Source organism: Oryza glaberrima, chromosome 3, assembly GCF_000147395.1.
Source record: "Oryza glaberrima chromosome 3, OglaRS2, whole genome shotgun sequence".
NCBI lineage: Eukaryota > Viridiplantae > Streptophyta > Magnoliopsida > Poales > Poaceae > Oryza > Oryza glaberrima.
The window spans coordinates 8,452,394-8,469,778 of NC_068328.1; the positions used below are offsets into that span (position 1 = coordinate 8,452,394).

A 17,385-nucleotide genomic window follows, 5' to 3' on the forward strand; every position below is an offset into this window, starting at 1 on the left:
TATTGGCTTGTGCTGTGCCTTGCCATTTTGGGCACGCCGTGAAATGAGAGGATTTCACATGTTCGTAGGTTGATTCATGGCGGGCATCGCCGGTGAGCCTGGAAGAGTTGATTTCCATATTCTTGGACTCGAGGTACTTAGAATCAACGACGCGATGCTCAATCTTGTTAAGTAGCTTTCACTGGTAATCCATATCTTGTGCCATAATTGGTTTTTCATTGGAATTTGGTTGTGGAATGCAGCAACTCTCCCTGTGGGTCGCACGCCTCTGCTGCCGCCGAGCTGCCACCGGGTCGCCGCCTCCCTTCCCGCTCGCCACTGCGGCCGCTTGGACCCTCGAGCGCTTGCCGCCGCCTGCAGACAAGACGAAGAGAAATGGGAGAAAGAGAAAGAGAGAAGGGAGAAAAAGGAAGGAAACATGAATGACATGCGGGCCCCACATATCAGTGGGTCTCACATTATTTTGATGTGAATGACAAATGGACCCGCACATATTTTTTTTAATTCTATAACACATAAGCGCCACGTCAACTCCACGTGGACCGCAGACTGAGTCAACATCGCTACGTAGACGCCATGTCAGCGAAACCGCCCTCCAAAACCGCCGAGGGAGTCAAATTGTACCGGTTTTAAGAGTTGGGGGTCGAGATATTCGGTAGGTCACGGATTAGATTTCGATCACTTTCGAGGGTCACATAGTGAACTTATTCCCCCAAAATATAATCTGACAGCCCATGGACGGCCTAACAATCTGTGAACCGTAAACTTCTATCTTGGGCCTTCGAGGCCTCATGAGATGGACCAACTATTTCGGCCCCGTTGAACGACTCATGACGGGGACAAATGCCCTGTCATACTCATGCTCCAGCAATCCTGTAACGAAAATACTACCCCAGTTGGATTCGCAGGACCGCCCAATTATGTCGCGAGATCCCAACGCGAATGACTCGCCACTCACCGAGTCGCCATCCCAGTGCGAAGGCTTATCACCATTTTTTTTGGCCTTCGTTGAGGTCGAACCGATTCTGCTGTCTACCCAAAGCCATTATCCCTTTCCCCCAATAAAGGGGCTACTTTTTGCTACGTTTTTATTTGCTCTTCTCATCGCTGTCAAAACGACGAGTGGAACAGAGTTGAGATCAGAATGTTGAATGCCGAGCTGGGTTGCAAGTGACCTCTGACGTGCTTTGCATGGTGCGAAAGCTCTCGGTTTGGCATCTCTGGTTCTGCGGCCTGAGTAGTTTGCCGCTGCACCGCAGATAACGCTAGCTTAGCTCGTTTTTGTGCTCTTTTTTTTTTCCTGAACTTCTGAAGGCGTGTGCAATGACAGCAGGGCAGGTGGACAGGGTACCAGACTTGCAGTGTAAGAGTAAGGTTAGGCGCGTGTATATGCTTATTATTGTGGCTGATCTGGGAGAGTTACGCAAGCACTCGTGTTTCACGGGGAACGAATTGTAGAGTCCACGCCGCGAAGCAAAGTGGGGCGAGAAACGTAGGATGCGTCCTTGGGTTTCTAATGCTTCTGAAACTAACTGCTCCGGCTTTGACAGACTGACGGGTGAATTCTCTGCAGTTTATGCGATTTTTTTTATCTGAATTTTGGTTAGTTCAATACTATGAAGGATCAAGTATGGATGGTTAATGCTGCACTTTCGTGCACTTTCTTGAACCGCGCATTACTTCGGACATGTTCCTGTTTCCAAATTAGGGATGCTTTGGAGTTCTCCTCGTATAGCCGACCATGGTGGGTTGGGCAAAACCATGTTCTTTTACTTTGACTATATTCATAAACTATTTGCATTTGATTTCCAACACGGAAAGCATTAGGGGAGGCAAAAGCCAAAAGGCCCCGGGACGATCCAGCAGGCAGGAGCCAGGTTACACTACGCGACCTGTGTGTAACACACGACGACGACACAGCTACCTTCCACTAGAGGGACGAAAAGTACAGCATCGGCATCGTCAGAAAGAGATAGAGGAAGAAAAAAAAAAAGGAAGAACGAATAGAACCGAAAAGTCCCAGCCGAGGACGGCCCCCTTACGTGGCGCGAGATGATAAATGCCGTCCCAATCAAACAATGCACAATCCGGAGAGAGAATCTTCGATGCGATCGTAGCCATATCGGCCAAACAGAGGACCACGCGACAGATGGCATTCGGCTTCCTGAAAACGTGATTTCATTTCACCCATCTTTTCTTTTCTTTTTCATTTTTCTCTCCTGTGTTCGCCTGCTCGTCAAGTCGTCGTAGCACGGCTGCGTGCCTCGTGTCCACTATTAGTTTGGTTGCTAATCTTAGGCTCGCGTGTTTGTTGACTCACACCACTGCACGGTTCACCCACCAGCAAGGACTTTTCAGCGACCACGAAAGCCCGCATCATGATCATCAAATAGGGGAACACGACACCAACGACACTATGATAATGATGCGTTTTTTGAGTTTAGCGTGCGAAAAGCACACGTATATTGTATGTGTGTTGAAGCCTATGTGTTCTACCCGTTCCAAACTGAATTTAAAATCGGAGCTTTTCGGAAACGGCAAGAAGAGAGGAACATCCGTGGGGTGTTATTAATTGACTAATCGAGACGGCACAAGCGATTCGGTTGCCCAACACGTCTAATACGTTTGCACAATCATCAGGATGAACGGAAATAATTTAACTATAAACGCATGAACACAGCAGTGTGTCGCAATCTAGTAATCTAGTCAGAGCAAAGTAGGAACTTCTTTATATTTCCACGAGCAAAGGGGACACTCAATTATACTACAATTTCTCTGACGCTTGAGGAAGTTTCTCTTCAAACATCGGAAACACATGAGCTTTTTTTGCTGAAATAAGGAGCGGGCTGATCTGTCTGACGAGATCACAAACGCCCAAAGAAAGGAAGTGAACGAAATAATGCTATAATAATCTGCAATTATATGCTTTGAGGATGCCACATTCCGTTTGATCACATAATTCGGAACGTTCTGTTTGATCACGGCTTCGTCCAGGTGAATTCGAGTTAGAGATGGCCAGGAAACCGAGAGGAGTAGTATGTCTGATGGATCCACTTGTCACAATTTCCGGCGCCTGAGATTTACGACGACGACGCTGACATTGTCCGAGGTTTGCCGCGCCAAAGCCAGCTTGGTCAGCAGGACGGCCGCCTCGGCGCACGCCTTGTCCTCCTCGGCGGCGCTCTCCTCGTCGCTCTCCGAGCCAGCGGCGGCGGCGGCGGCGGAAGGAGCACCGTCGTTGGGCGCCTCGTCGCCGCTGCTGCTGCTCTGCCTCGGGCTTAGGTTGGACGTCGGGCTCGACCGGTTCCTCTCGCGCCGCCCGCTGCTCCGCAGGCAGGCGCGCACGACGTTGCAGGCCACCTCGTTGCTCACCACGTCCCACAGGCCGTCGCTGGCCAGGATGAGGAACTCGTCCTCGCCGTCCTTCCTCTCCATCACCCTCACCTCCGGGTCGCATATCACGTACGGCTTCAAATAGCTGTCCCCTGCAATGGCGCATCCATGGAAACAGTCAGCATATGGCGCTTGTTTCTTTTGTGTCATAGCGAGAGATTTTCAAAAGTACTAGAGTAGAGAGCTCACCGATGGCTCGTGACATGGCGAGCATGCCAAAGACGCGGGCGCCGTCCCAGAAGATGACGCGCCCTCCCGCCGCGTGGATCCGTTCGAGCTCGTCGGGCCGGTCCGGCTGAATCGATCAAAGCAGATACGTTTAGAGCAACGCGATTAAAGTAAGAAAAACTTAGATTTTTTTTGGTTGACCATGTGTACGCACACATCCCCATACCTTATGGTCGCATGAGAGGGGTATGGCGGCGCCACCGCGGCAGAGGACGGCGCGCGAGTCGCCGCAGTTGGCGACGACGACGTGGCGAGGGCCCAGAACGGCGACGACGGCCGTTGAGCCGACGTGGTCGCACTTGGGCAGCTGCATCTCGCACCGGCAGGTGGGGGCCGGGGCGACGCTCCCCCGTGACGAGGCCACGGCCTCCGCGTCCATCCGCGCGAAGCTCCTCTCCATGACGCCCCTCCACCGCGCCTCCTCGTCCAACCCCGCCGACCCAGCGGCGGCGCCGGCCTCGTCGACCACGATCTCGTGCATCCGCTGCCCGCACGACGTCGCCACCTGCATGCACATGCAAACCATTCCAATAAGTACTACTCCCCGAGTCAAAACCGCTGCACATGCGCGCGCCGCGCGTTTCGGCGCATAGATCTATTGACACCATCAAAAAGGTGTTCGATTAAACAACTCGAGCAAAGAGAGCAAGGCACGCACATGAGAGCAGCCGTGGCCGTCGAACACCCCGAAGAAGTGGTGGCCGGGGAGGAACCCCGGGCGGGCGGAGACGGAGTCCTCCATGTCCCTCCGGCGTCCGCACACCGACGTAAAGCCGTACCTAGCGCGCTCCACCTCCCTGTCCTCCTCGTCCGTCGAGGCCTCTCCCCCGCCGCCATCAAGCCTCCGCCTCTTCCCGGAGGTCTCCTCCTCCGCCCCACGCTCCGCGACCACCCTGAGCCGCCGGATCTCCATCCGCCGCCGCCTCGCCGCTCGGCTCCCGGTGTCGCACTCCGGGCCCTTCCCCTCCGACGACGATCCAGCCACCACCTCGCAGCAAATCTCCGCCATGAACTAACAAAATCTCCGAAAGATCCCTTGCAACAGAGGGAGAGAAGGTGGGAGCTCCTCTGCTCAGCTCAGCTCAGCTCGTCAAGCAAGAAATGTTTTCTCTCCTCGAAGCGGTGAGAGCGATTGAGAAGAGGTGATGGCAAGTAGCGGCCGGCGATATAAAAGTGGGTGGGGGAAGGGGTGGGGGTGGGAGAGGCGACGTGCCACGCGGCGGGCGCGGGCCACACGTACAGTTGTGTGATCGCGCCGGGGGCCGTTGGATGCGGCTCCACGTGACGCGCGCCCGTGGCCGGTACGTGCCGCCCGGACGCGTGTCGAGGCTGGGACGCGTCCACCGGGCGGTCGCGAGCTGGGAGGCTTCACCGCGCGCCACGAGTTGGGCGAGGCGCTAGTAGCCGCGGCGGTGTTTGCTGTTCGGCGCGCGGGATGGGCGGGGCGACACGTAAACGAGGCGAGGCGCGAGCGAGCCGCGGTTCGGTTCACTCGGCTCGGCTGTGTGCGGGGTGCGGAGGGGGTGGGGGACCGTGTCGACGTGGCCTGAGCGCGGATCCGTGGAGAGATAAGAGCAACCGCAATGGTAAAGTAAGGTGCTCTCTATAAAACATGTTCATCTCAGTAATAGACTCGATTAATAGTAAACCACATTAATAGTATGTCTATATTGGTATCTATAGCTATTTCATGCATTGCCTTGTTTTTCTCTATAGACTATCTCTAAGTTAGTAGATAGCTTTGCTCTCTCTCTCTTCATTTAATACCTTCCAAGTAGGAAAATATGCTGACATGGATTTCTTGTAGAGAGTTTATAAATAACTATTGTGGTGCACTAAGAGTGGTAGAGGTCGGCAGGGGAGAGAGGAGGGGACACGTGGAGGGGAGGGGTTAGCGGTGGGGTGTACGGTTCTACGTCGTCTCGTTGCGTCGCCGTCCGGGTCAGGCTCTGTCCAGCTCGTACCTGCGGCTTCGCCCATGTGGACGTGAGTGGACCTGTGCGTTTAAATTTGACACTGGCTTGTGTTTTTCATGGGATATTTCGTGTTTCTACAGCTAGATATTTTGTTCGAGTCGTGTTTGCCAGCGTCTGATCGTGTTTCTACGATGTGGGTTTTATTATTTCAGAATTTCTCCTCAGCACTCCTCCTAAAATGTGAATAGGAGATGGACTTGCATTGAAACTTTATAATCAAATTAAAGTACGGTGGTTGGTCTTTAAACTTGTACCTGGTGTCACCCCCAACTTTAAACTTAACATGCATATCAAGCCCCTCTAATATTTTAAAATATTTTTAAAAAGAAAATATTGTAAAATATTTTAAAAGAGATTCACCTTTTGATTACTGATGTGGCTAGTTAGATGTGGATTTTCATCCCTCGTGAGGATGCCCCCTCTTTGCTTGCATGTTATCTAAATAGTTATTAATTTTTTTTAAAAAATAATAATATAAATTAATATGAAATATATCACTTCACAAACATGTAAGGCCAAAATCGATTTCTACAAGTTGCAACAAAAAGAACCAATTAAACTGAAAATTGTTATAGTATGTTTGCAGTTATATTTGTTATTTTTGTTACAATTTTTGAAAATTAAATTTGGCTTTGCATGTCTGTGAAGTAATATATTTCATATTAATCTATCTTGTGATTTTTTTTAAAAAATAACTATTTAGGTGACACGTACGAAACAAGAAGATATCTCCTTAAGAAATGAAAACACTTTTCCTTGGCTAGGTCCCACTTTGACTCATTTTACCATTGGTAATCTTATCTTACTGTCATGCACGATATGAGCCCTGTTTGGTTCCATGGGCTAATTATTAGCCCCCACCTTTTAGCTCTAAATTAGCCCTTAAGGATACAAACATGTGGGCGAATTTGGGGCTAAAGTGAATTAGTCCCCCTCAAAACATTAGCCCCTCCAAGGGGTGCTAATGGGGCTGATTTTTTGTGGAGACTATCAAAAAGCAGCCATATCTCCCTCTCTCTCTCTCTCTCCTCTCTCTTTACTCTCTCTCCACCTTTTAGCCCTCAATTAGCCTATGGATCCAAACATATCACCCTAGGCTAATGTTTAGCCTACCAATTCAAGACTAAACATTAGCTCTCAAAATTAGCCCGAGGCTAATCTTCCAAACAGGGCCATGGTCAGTGTCTACCGACAACCATTTTTCCTTCCTGAAGTGCTCTACTCTACTTTGGTTAGCCGATGCTATTGCTCCATGGGAGCGAGGAGAGATCGAGATGAGAAATGGTCTACTCCATCCATTGTACAAAGAGTCAATTCCTAGCACTCCTAATAGATGGAATTAGTGGAGAGTGAGAATGACTAAAATGCCCTTAATCATTGAAAAAAGTAGTAAGAGTGATAGGTAGGTAAAGGGTATTAAAGGAATAAAACTTCTCGTTTTACGTGATGAGAGAAGGTAGGAGGGTAGAAGTAGGTTTTTTGTGGGATAAAATTCAAACTCTAGGAATTGAGTTTTTTTTTTTGGACGGAGGGAGTAGGTGGTAAGCCACATTAGGCCATGTACAACACTTCACTCTGTCCTGTGGTTTCACGGCTCCATGTCGGAGCCAAGCCGAGCTGGCAGCCGAATGCGTGGTTCCGCAGGCTGGAAATGCGCTTGCAGAGGGAACGCTTGAAGCGTCGCACCTGGGCTCGAGAGTCGCGAAGCCACAGCTCGAAGACTCACGTTAGAGGAGTCGGAGCCCCGCGCGTCGTCTCATCCGATCGGTCCCCTCGTGCACCTACCCCAAATCCCCATCTCGTCATGGTCGTCGTCGCCGCTCACTGCCGCCGTTGTGGTCGCGTTGCCACTTGCTAGATCCGCCGCCATTGCTGCTCCCCACCGCCGGATCCGGTAAGCTCATGGCCGGAGAAGCACCGTCGTCGACGCTTGCAAAGAAGGGAGGGGGAGAGGAACCGTCGCCGCCGTTGTGGTCGCGTCGCCGCTCGTTGGCAAATCCGCCGCCCAACTCTCTCTCATCGCCGGAGAGCTCAAGCACCACCGATCTCGTCGCCCTCATCTCGTCTAGAGAGAAGGAGATGGGAGATAGGGAGCTCGCGGTGGCGTGAGGGACTGGGAGGGAAGGGGTCTCGCCGGCGAGGTCACTGGGAGGGGAGGGGTCTCGCTAGCAGGGTGGACTGGGAGGAGAGCGCCGATGGTCTCGTGGAGAAGAAGGCGACGAGATGGCTAGGGAGAGAGAGAATAAAAAAGAGAGGGGGAAGAGGCAGACAACGGATCCATAGTATTTAGGGGTGCATATGTACTTCTTTTGGTTGTTATAGGGATAAAGTTTTTAATAGGTTTGATACTAACATACACTATAAGGATTGTCATATAAATATAGGGGCTGAAATGCAAAATATATTTTGTACTAGTTTCCGTTGTAGGTAGTATGACCTTTTGTTTGGTTCTTGAAACCACTGGTGCCTGTGGTCTATATTGTACATGCCCTTAGATCTTGCATTTCACATTAACAAATTTAGGAGGAAAGTTCTGTATTTTTAGACTTTAAGTACTGAGATGGCACAATAAGTTTGAAAACTAACAGTATACTTAACTTTCGTAAGTATATTGGATTTTCTTTGTTGACGGTCTATTTTTATGTGAGGCGACAAATTGATGATTGACGAGGGTGTTCATTTGTTACCTTATGACGTTCTATACTTCTATGCAATTATTCATCTTACATTAGAGTGATTGTATATGTGTATTACAAAATTATAAGGAAATGTCCACTAGCTATAGTAAAATATACTCGACTGGTTTAAAATATTTGTTACTGTGACTAGTACGGTTGTTAACTTTGACAATTGATAAAGTAATTAAATTTTGAATGATTAGATAATAAAGTTTTACGACTATATTAAGGATGCAACATATTTTTTTGATATAGCATACGTTTGAGTACTTATACAATTTCTTAAAGTTTAGGTATTTATAATTTTCAAAATAATACGAGTGTTCAAAGTTTAAATATTAATAGCCATCCACTTTTCTCTAATACTTAAATGTAGAGTCGTTCATCCACCCTCCTTCTCACCCAAAAACAAAAAGCATATGTGTCGTACTATAGTCAGGTTAAACCTTTCGGTTTAGCCGATTTGATCGGACCTCACCGAAATTTCCGAAATTTTAGAAATTTTGGTCCGAAATTTTGATGAGAATTTAGTTGAATTTGAACAAATATTACCAAAATTCACGAAAAAATTTAAAAATAAAAAATTTCGGCCAAAATAATATCATATCAGAGAGACCCCTAACTATCGTATGCCTCGGTCCCCTTCTGGGAGTTAACCACCCTAGCAGCCTAGCACATGAATCAATATCCGTTTTTACATACAAGCATACTATTGGTCTAAATAAAATATATTAGGTGTTTATATACATTTTGTTAACAAGTAATCCAGTATTTGAATCTGGAGGAATTACTTAACCCGCACGCTAAAAATGTGAAAATAACCAACTCGGACCACACTGCTATTGTGATATATCTGTCCTTTCTGGCGTCAACGCCGTCCATGCATGCTGTAAATTGTACTACAAAATCGACACACCTTACAAGGTTACACCTGCCTGCTGCTGCCTGCTACTGCTAGTACGATGCACGGAACTTGTGCGGGCCGGGAACTAATAGTACTATAACTATAAAAGCATGCGACAAACAAGCACACGGTATCGAATTGTTCTGCTTTCTTTGGAAAGGCGCGCGATTTTCCGATGAACACAGGGCGCCGCACAATCTCGCGGTACAGTTCACCGGATCACCCCGATACGCGATACATATGCCATACGCCCATACGTACTCCTCCTACATTGTATTGGAAGAGGAAAAAAAACAAGGGGGGATGGCAAGTATAGCCAAGTGCGTATGTGCCGGAGACGGGCCGCGCCAGGACACAAGTCCCTGGCACGCCGGCTTCTGGTAGCCTTCTCGCCGTGTGGCATATATATGGTCCCCGGCCGGCACGTACTACTACTTGTTTGGACGCAGCGGGGTGGCACGTAAGCACGTTGGCGTCGTCAGGTTCAATGGTTCGGTGCCTCGTGCATCGGGCCGTGCTTTAAAATATGAGCAGGAGCGGCAGGTCCGGCAGCCAGCCATCTGGTCCATCTCTCCTCTCCATCGTGATATTTTCCACATGTGTGATTGGCCGCACGGCCAGCTGACGCGATAAGAGATGACTAAGGGCATTTTGAATCGCAGGATTGAGAAAATATATAAATAAGAAAAACGTAAGATTTTAATATGAATGTAAGTGTAAAACAGAGGATTGCAAAACGTAGGAAAAACAAAGGAATTACCGTTTGATTGAATCATAAGAAAAACACAGCAATTGGATGAGAGATATAGACTCAAAGGAAAGTTAGCAAGAGGTTGAAGCTCTTGTTAAATTTCCTCCAAAATCTCTATAGGGTTATCTATTCCATAGGAATTTCAAAGGATTAGATAGGATTCAATCCTTTGTTTCAAAGGGCTTCATAGGAAATTTTCCTATAGGATTGAAATCCTCTAAAATTCCTGTGTTTTTCCTCCAAATCAAAGGGGCCCTAAAACTTTTAAATCCCTATCGCATCGGATGTTTGGATACTAATTATAAATATTAAACGTAGACTATTAATAAAACACATTCATAACCTTGGACTAATTCGCGAGACAAATCTATTGAGCCTAATTAATCTATGATTAGCCTATGTGATGCTACAGTAAACATTATCTAATCATGGAGTAATTAGGCTTAAAAAATTTATCTTACAAATTAACTTTTATTTATGTAATTAGTTTTGTAAGTAGTCTATATTTAATGCTCTAAATTAATATCTAAATACAGAGATTAAAATTAAGTCTCTGATCCAAACACCACCTTACTTCCTTTTGGCAGGAGTAGGCAGTCGTAGGAGTATGTAGACCGTGTTTAGTTTCTCCCTTTTTCAACTTTCCATCATATTATATCACATCAAAAATTTTTCTACACACATGAACTTTCAACTTTTTTTTCAAACTTTCAACTTTCTTCAAATTTTAACTTTTTTAAGAAACTAAACACACCCGTAGTTTGAGTAGGGAGAGTACGTTGAATTGATTCGGCTGACATATAATGCAAGTTGGTGTCCTGGGCGGCTTACAAAACCACTCTATCATCGACGTGGAATACTACAGGCGTTGTATCCTTGAACCCAGGGGCATTGCCTACCCCCATTCCATATATGGACTATGCACATGAACAAATATTATAGGCAAACATCATCCATTGCACGGACGCGCGACTAAGCTTATTATAGAGGCCTCCAAGGGCCCTAATGTTTGGGACTGTCTATATGACAGTACATGTTGGGATGTTTAGATCTAGAGGTGTAAAGTTTTAGCATGTCACATCGGATATTATATAGATTGTCACATGGGGTGTTTGGCACTAATAAAAAACTAATTACAGAATCCGTCAGTAAACCGCAAGACGAATTTATTAAGCCTAATTAATCCGTCATTAGCAAATGTTTACTGTAGCACCATATTATAAAAACATGGAGCGATTAAGCTTAAAAGATTCGTCTCGCAAATTAGTTGCAATATGTGCAATTAGTTATTTTTAGCCTATATTTAATACTTCATGCATGTGTTTCAACGTTCGATGTGACATGATGTAAAAATTTTGGGATGGGATCTAAAGAGGCCCTTTATTTCATTTACTCTCTCCGTTGCATAATAAGCACAGTTGTGAGTTTCAGTGCCCAACTTTGACCATCCGTAATATTTTTATGATTAGTATTTTTATTGTTATTAGATGTTAAATATAAATAATACTTTATGTGTGACTTAACTTTTTAAAAAAATTTCATAAAATTTTCAAATAAGACGGCTAAACATTGAGCACGAAAATTTATGGCTGCACTTATAATGGATCTGCACTTATAATGGAACGGAGGGAGTAAGAAATAGAGTACATGATTAAGCGTTCAATTAATTGCACTGAAATAATCTTTCAGATCTTAAGCATAGCATCCTCTGCTAGGATAAGCAAGATGTGATATATTTTGACAGTTATGGACCAGGCTACTAGGTTGATTAACTTTATGTGATGTATTTTCACGGACATGGACCAAGCTACTAGGTTGGTGATGAACTTTAATTTCCTTTGCCAGTTTATCTGCTAACCGATTGATATCCCTTGGTGTCGGTGACATCGGCTCGGGGTATCACGTCTAGAGGAAGGAGGCCGCCCTCAAACCCACGTGGCTCCTCCCGAGGGGGATCAAGCCCGGGGTGGAGCGACGACTGCCCCCTCCTAGCTAGAGGGAGGAGGCTGCCGCCCCGACCCCTCCACGTATCAGCCCACGTGTATAGGGTTAGGTGGGCGTGCCTCACGCCCACCTAACTGCATTTACAGCGGTCTATGCAGCCGCGCCATGCCGCATTTAATGCGGGCGTGCTGCGCATCTGACCGGTCTGTGACCGGTCGAATGACCGATGAGACGGCGACTGTGTACCCCCGCCCTGTCAATGTGTCAGGCAGCGTGCGGCGTGCTCCATCCCGTCCCATCATAATGATGACGTGCTTCACAGCCTCTTATCCCGGTTAGAGCTGGTCCAACCACTCTGAACTGACCCGTGTTCCTGTTTCCCCGTGTGAACGGGAACTCGGAAGTCCTCAACCATTAAACGGTGAATGACAAGGGCGCCCCGCATGATCTGATGGGCCCCACGCAGCAGCCGACATGTAGATAGCTTCTGGGCTAAGGCACAAGACATGTAACTAATATAGAGAACATTTTCCCTTCTCCCTAGGTAGCACTCGCAACATATGTGGTATCCCCTTAGAATATAAAAGGAGGACCATACCTAGCGGGAAGGGGAGGGGGATCGAACTCTGGATCCCTGAGCCAAAGCTTGTCTAACCCTAGCTTGTACACCAGGGATTTAGGGACTTTCTAAGCACAGAAGAATCATCATACACACAGGAGTAGGGTATTACGCTTCATAGCGGCCCGAACATGTATAAACCCTTTTTCTCTCATCGTCTTGGAGGGACCTAACCCCCTCAAAATCACACAGTTTCGCTTTCCAAGCCCTCGAATCTCACCCGCTGCCCCCGGCCGAACCAAAAAAGGAGGCCTCACGGTTCTCTGGTGGAGGAGTTCACCCTCTGAGACTCAGGATTCATCTAACCTGCAACAAGTTTTTGGAATATTTGATTGAATCAGGCTAGAAGAGGTTTGAGACTCCAGTGACCTGGTTAATCATCAAAGTTTTTCTTTTTAAAATATATACAATTACTATATTATATATATGAAAAAGATTGTTCCTGTAAAGCTGAAGAAATTTGCAAAATCCAGTCATATATCTCATCAAGACAATGTGGCTGGATATGTTACATCGAGCAATATTTGAAGCACAGTTTATTCGCTCATAGTAGTTTTGTAATGTTGGATCTTGGGTTAACTGGAAAGGAAATGAGACAATCAAAGCCGTTGTTAACGTAAGACACGACGTTAGTAGAGCAACCAACATATAACAGGTAGCGTACGTTCGTCGGTCTTGTGTTATACTATTATGAGTATCAGATGTAGAGGTTGGCCAATGTCTCTGCCAGGTGATGAGCTATGATACCCTTACGTGGACTCGTCTAAGATAATACACCAAGCACGAATTATCCAAAGGAAAAGAAAAACATGTCAAATTCATTGCGTAAGCATCGAATTTTTTTCAATAATGTGGTTGCCACGGAGCGAGCATTATGCAACAGCCAACCAAAACCTGGCTTTCGTAGGGAATCAACACGTAATAGATCGACTCCGATCTCCTGGTCTTTTCAGTCGAATCTATCCGTAATCAGATCAGACCCTTTCACCCAAAAAAGGCTCAAATCATATAACCACGGATCGGATCGATCACAGACACGATATTTCGAGCCTTTTGTGGGTATATATTTTTCTATGTCTACGTGGGAGGCCTGGCCAAGCCAAGCCGATGCTTATGACGCAACGTCCCAACCGTCAGCGTCCGCTCACAGACACGCGCGGCGACGAGGCTTTGCGTTAGGAATACGACACGCCCGCGCCGCACGCTGCCAGGTAGAGCTCGGCACGACAGCGACGGCAACGCCACGCGACTCCGACGCGGGCGCTGTGGAATCCGTGCGCCGCGATGATGGTGGACGAGAGAGCGAGGGAGAGGGCAACGTGTTCGGTGGCCGCGAGCCCGCGAGGCGCCGGGCCGAGAGACCTTGCTATCACGTAGATCACGCTGTTGGGCACTTCGGATTCGAGCGCGAGATTTTTTGCTCGTGCAGGCTACCGGGGAGAACCCTTTTTTCCGCAGCTTCGCTGTTGGCGACGAGTCCGTGGTGCACGTAGGCGTCTGCACGCCTCGCTTTCCCGGATGCGAGCGAGACAGCCTATGGCCTATGGCCGTCGAGGCAGAAGGCAGCAGCATCTCGAAGTGGACAGTTGGACACTCCGTTCTGCTGTAGTGTTCGAGGTGAAGCCTTTTTGGCGTCTGTTCACCAACAGTTCTTACTACCAGTTATTATTACCAGCGTTCTACGCAATGGGTGTGAATCCAAACAAACGATCTGGAAACATCACTGGATCACAGATGAAAGGTACTAACCATCACTCAATCACAGATGAAAGGTAATTAAGACGGAGGCACAAAGTATTTGCGCAATATCTAGCTAACAACGCCTCCATCACATAGTTCTGAAAGGGCTTGTGCAATGGAAAAATATATCACGCGTCCATGATGGACTCACTTTCACACAAGTGTTTTTCACCTTTTCTTTAGTTTCTAACAACCAACTCCACGAATATCAGACGCGTCTGTTTCCTGGCAGCAAGAACATCCATCATCCATGACTCCCTCCTCAACTGGGGTAAAGCCCATTCACAGTCATACCTCCATCGACGGCGATCGTCTGACCAGTAATGTAAGTTGAACCAGGCATACAAAGGAAGGCAACTAACGATGAGATTTCTGCTGGTTCTCCGACACGCCTAAGAGGAGTCCGGCTCTTAACAGAGCCCTCGAACTCCTTGTTTGCCAAAATCTGTTCGAAGAATAAAAATATACGAGATGTGGGTTCAGCGTGTTGAAGATATCGAAAGAAAGTGAACTATTGAACAGTGTAACATTTGGAAGCAACACACTTGGGCAAAATATAACTATAGGCCGTGTTTAGTTGTTTAGGTGTAAAAATTTTGACGTATACGGACACATATTTGAAATATTAAACGTAGTCTAATAACAAAACAAATTATAAATTCCGCCTATAAACTGCTAGACGAATCTATTAAGCCTAATTAATCCGTCATTAGCAAATGTTTACTGTAGCACCACATTATCAAATCATGGCGTAATTAGGCTGAAAAGATTCGTCTCCCAATTTACATGCAAGTTGTGCAATTGGTTTTTTTTTCGTCCACATTTAATGCTACGTGCATGTGTTCAAACATTTGATGTGACGGAATTTTTGGAAGTTTGAAGGGAACTAAACACAGCGTATGATTTATGCTTGTATACTAATGATTGACAAGGATGGTGAAGCAGCTATTGACAAGACATGGAGACTTCTAAGAAGTAATTACGTAGGGATCGTGCTTGATTGCTTCAAAACCTTCATTTCTAATCTTAATAGTGATATACAATTATTTTGCATATTTTTCCAAAAAAGGGCACTTTGAAGCACCAACATCTAAACAGTTATATGGGGGAATAAAGGATAGTCATGAAGCAAATGCAGCCTAGCAGCAACCAGCACACTTCATCATAGTAGAAGCCACATGATATTCCGACTTATTAATACAGTGAAACTTAGTAAATTAACACAAGAAGACACTTACTCCTTCTGAAAGCGAAGTTAAGATGTACCCTGGGGCAACACAGTTGGTTCTTATGTTGTCTTTTGCCCATTCACATGCTAAGTTCTTGGTTAATTGATTCATGGCACCTACACAAAACTTGTAGACAGAACAAAGTCATGATCATATATGCTGGTAAATAAAATGGACATTCATAGTGAGCTATAACTATTACCTTTAGTCATAGCATAGATAGTTCCACTAAATAGGGCTACAATTCCAGCAACTGATGATATGAAAACAATGCTACCCGACCCAGATGCTTTTAAAAGAGGATGCCCAAGTTGACACAAATGATACGCAGATTCAAGATTTGTAGCCATCAAAAATGAGTATTCGTCTGCAGAATACTCAGTAGTAGGTTTCCTTATGTTTGTCCCCACATTGTTTACCTAGAAGAGCAAATGAAGAACGGCAACATAAATCATCAAGTGACAAACTAAAGCAGGCGCAATAAACATGTAAATTAACAAAGCAAAGGTATTGCAGCAAGAAAATATACATGGAGAGTGCTCACAAGTCAGAACTCAATCTTGGGTCAAATTGCAAATTGATGTATGATAAATACTACGGGCATCAAATATTCAAATCCATTAGCTCCAGGCAGTTCTAGGTTAGCACCAAACATTATTGGGCACTGGGCAGTAGTGGGCTTGGGTTGGTGAGGTCTAAAAGGCAATTTTTCACCATGTCTTATGAGTAGTGCTGCTATCAGGAATTTCCATTCAATCTTGTGCTCACATTTTTCTTCTATTGAATTGAACCATGCTATATGCCTGTGCAGCGTGAAAATAAGACATTCAATTGGGACTTCATTTCTGAACATAAAGCTATTTATAAATCCCTCTCTTTCTGCAGCAACGGAGGTGCTTGCTTGGGGAAGTGGTTCAGTCAAAGCCTCGAAATGTCGATTACAAGTAGGTAATCTTAGATATTCAAACTGCAAGCAGCAAATGTATAATAATGAATGCGCCGATCCAAGCACAGTCGAAGCTGCCACTGAAGGGGAGATATGCATCACCACCATGACCACTAAAATGTTTCAGCTGACAAAACGGGAAATGGCAAATGTTTATCCTGAACATTCATTTCTTTGAGATATACCAATACTGCGTTCAACTGAATGGGGATTGGGGAGGGATTAGTCCAACTTCCAACTCACGAGGATGTCGAGCTTGCCGCCGAAGCGGTCGGCGACGTCGCCGATGAGGCGCTCCCGCTGGTCCCGCGCGGAGAGGTCGCAGACGGAGATGGTGACGCGGAACCCCCTGGCCTCCCACTCCTTGAGGCGCTCCCCTAGCTCCGCCTCATTGCGGGAGCAGGTATGCACGGCCGCCCCCAGCGCCGCCAGCTCCTCCACCACCGCACGCCTGCGCCGCCACCAAAACGAACCGCCTCGCGTCAACCGTCGCGGGAATCTTGCAGTCTCAGTGTGTCACTAGGGAATCATGCAACCGTCGGGGTCGGGGAGAGAGAATATACCCAATCCCGCGGGTGCCTCCGGTGACCAGAGCCATCTTGCCATGGAGAGACCACCTCCCCGGCGCCGCCACCGTGCCCGAGGTCTCCGCCGCGGCCATCTCCCCGGTTACGGCTGTCTCGCCGGTCGGTCCGGCCGGCGTCCCTGCTTCCGCTTATCCGTTCACCACAACTAGGGGAAAGGGTGGGAGCAGGGTTGCTTTGAGATTGGTGACGGTGCCAGCTGGCAAGATCATAAGCTATGAGTAAAAAGTTCGCTTTTTAATATGAATATTTCTATGTTTATAACTTTTCTATACCAAAATATTATATGTATAGAGTTTCTATACTTTATATTTCTATGTATGAAATATTGTATTGAATGTTTATTTATACATGCAAAGTTTATTTTTGCAAAATTTATATGTGCATAAAGTT

General features: G+C 46.5%; 2 protein-coding genes across 2 annotated transcripts; both read right to left on the reverse strand.

The window, feature by feature from the left end:
- Positions 1-2,703: 2,703 nt before the first annotated feature.
- On the reverse strand, positions 2,704-4,757 carry LOC127765089 (probable protein phosphatase 2C 30). Its single transcript, XM_052289895.1, has 4 exons — positions 4,280-4,757; positions 3,788-4,126; positions 3,583-3,688; positions 2,704-3,485 (listed from the first exon to the last, which is right to left on the reverse strand). Exons 1-4 carry the CDS (start codon positions 4,628-4,630, stop codon positions 3,058-3,060), a joined length of 1,224 nt encoding a protein of 407 aa, XP_052145855.1. The 5' UTR covers positions 4,631-4,757; the 3' UTR covers positions 2,704-3,057.
- Positions 4,758-14,221: 9,464 nt separating this feature from the next.
- On the reverse strand, positions 14,222-17,154 carry LOC127766869 (tropinone reductase homolog At5g06060-like). The gene is made up of 5 exons (XM_052292036.1): positions 16,972-17,154; positions 16,652-16,859; positions 15,665-15,881; positions 15,472-15,578; positions 14,222-14,678 (listed from the first exon to the last, which is right to left on the reverse strand). The coding sequence occupies exons 1-5, from the start codon at positions 17,067-17,069 to the stop codon at positions 14,496-14,498; spliced, it is 813 nt and encodes a 270-aa protein (XP_052147996.1). The 5' UTR covers positions 17,070-17,154; the 3' UTR covers positions 14,222-14,495.
- Positions 17,155-17,385: the final 231 nt, after the last annotated feature.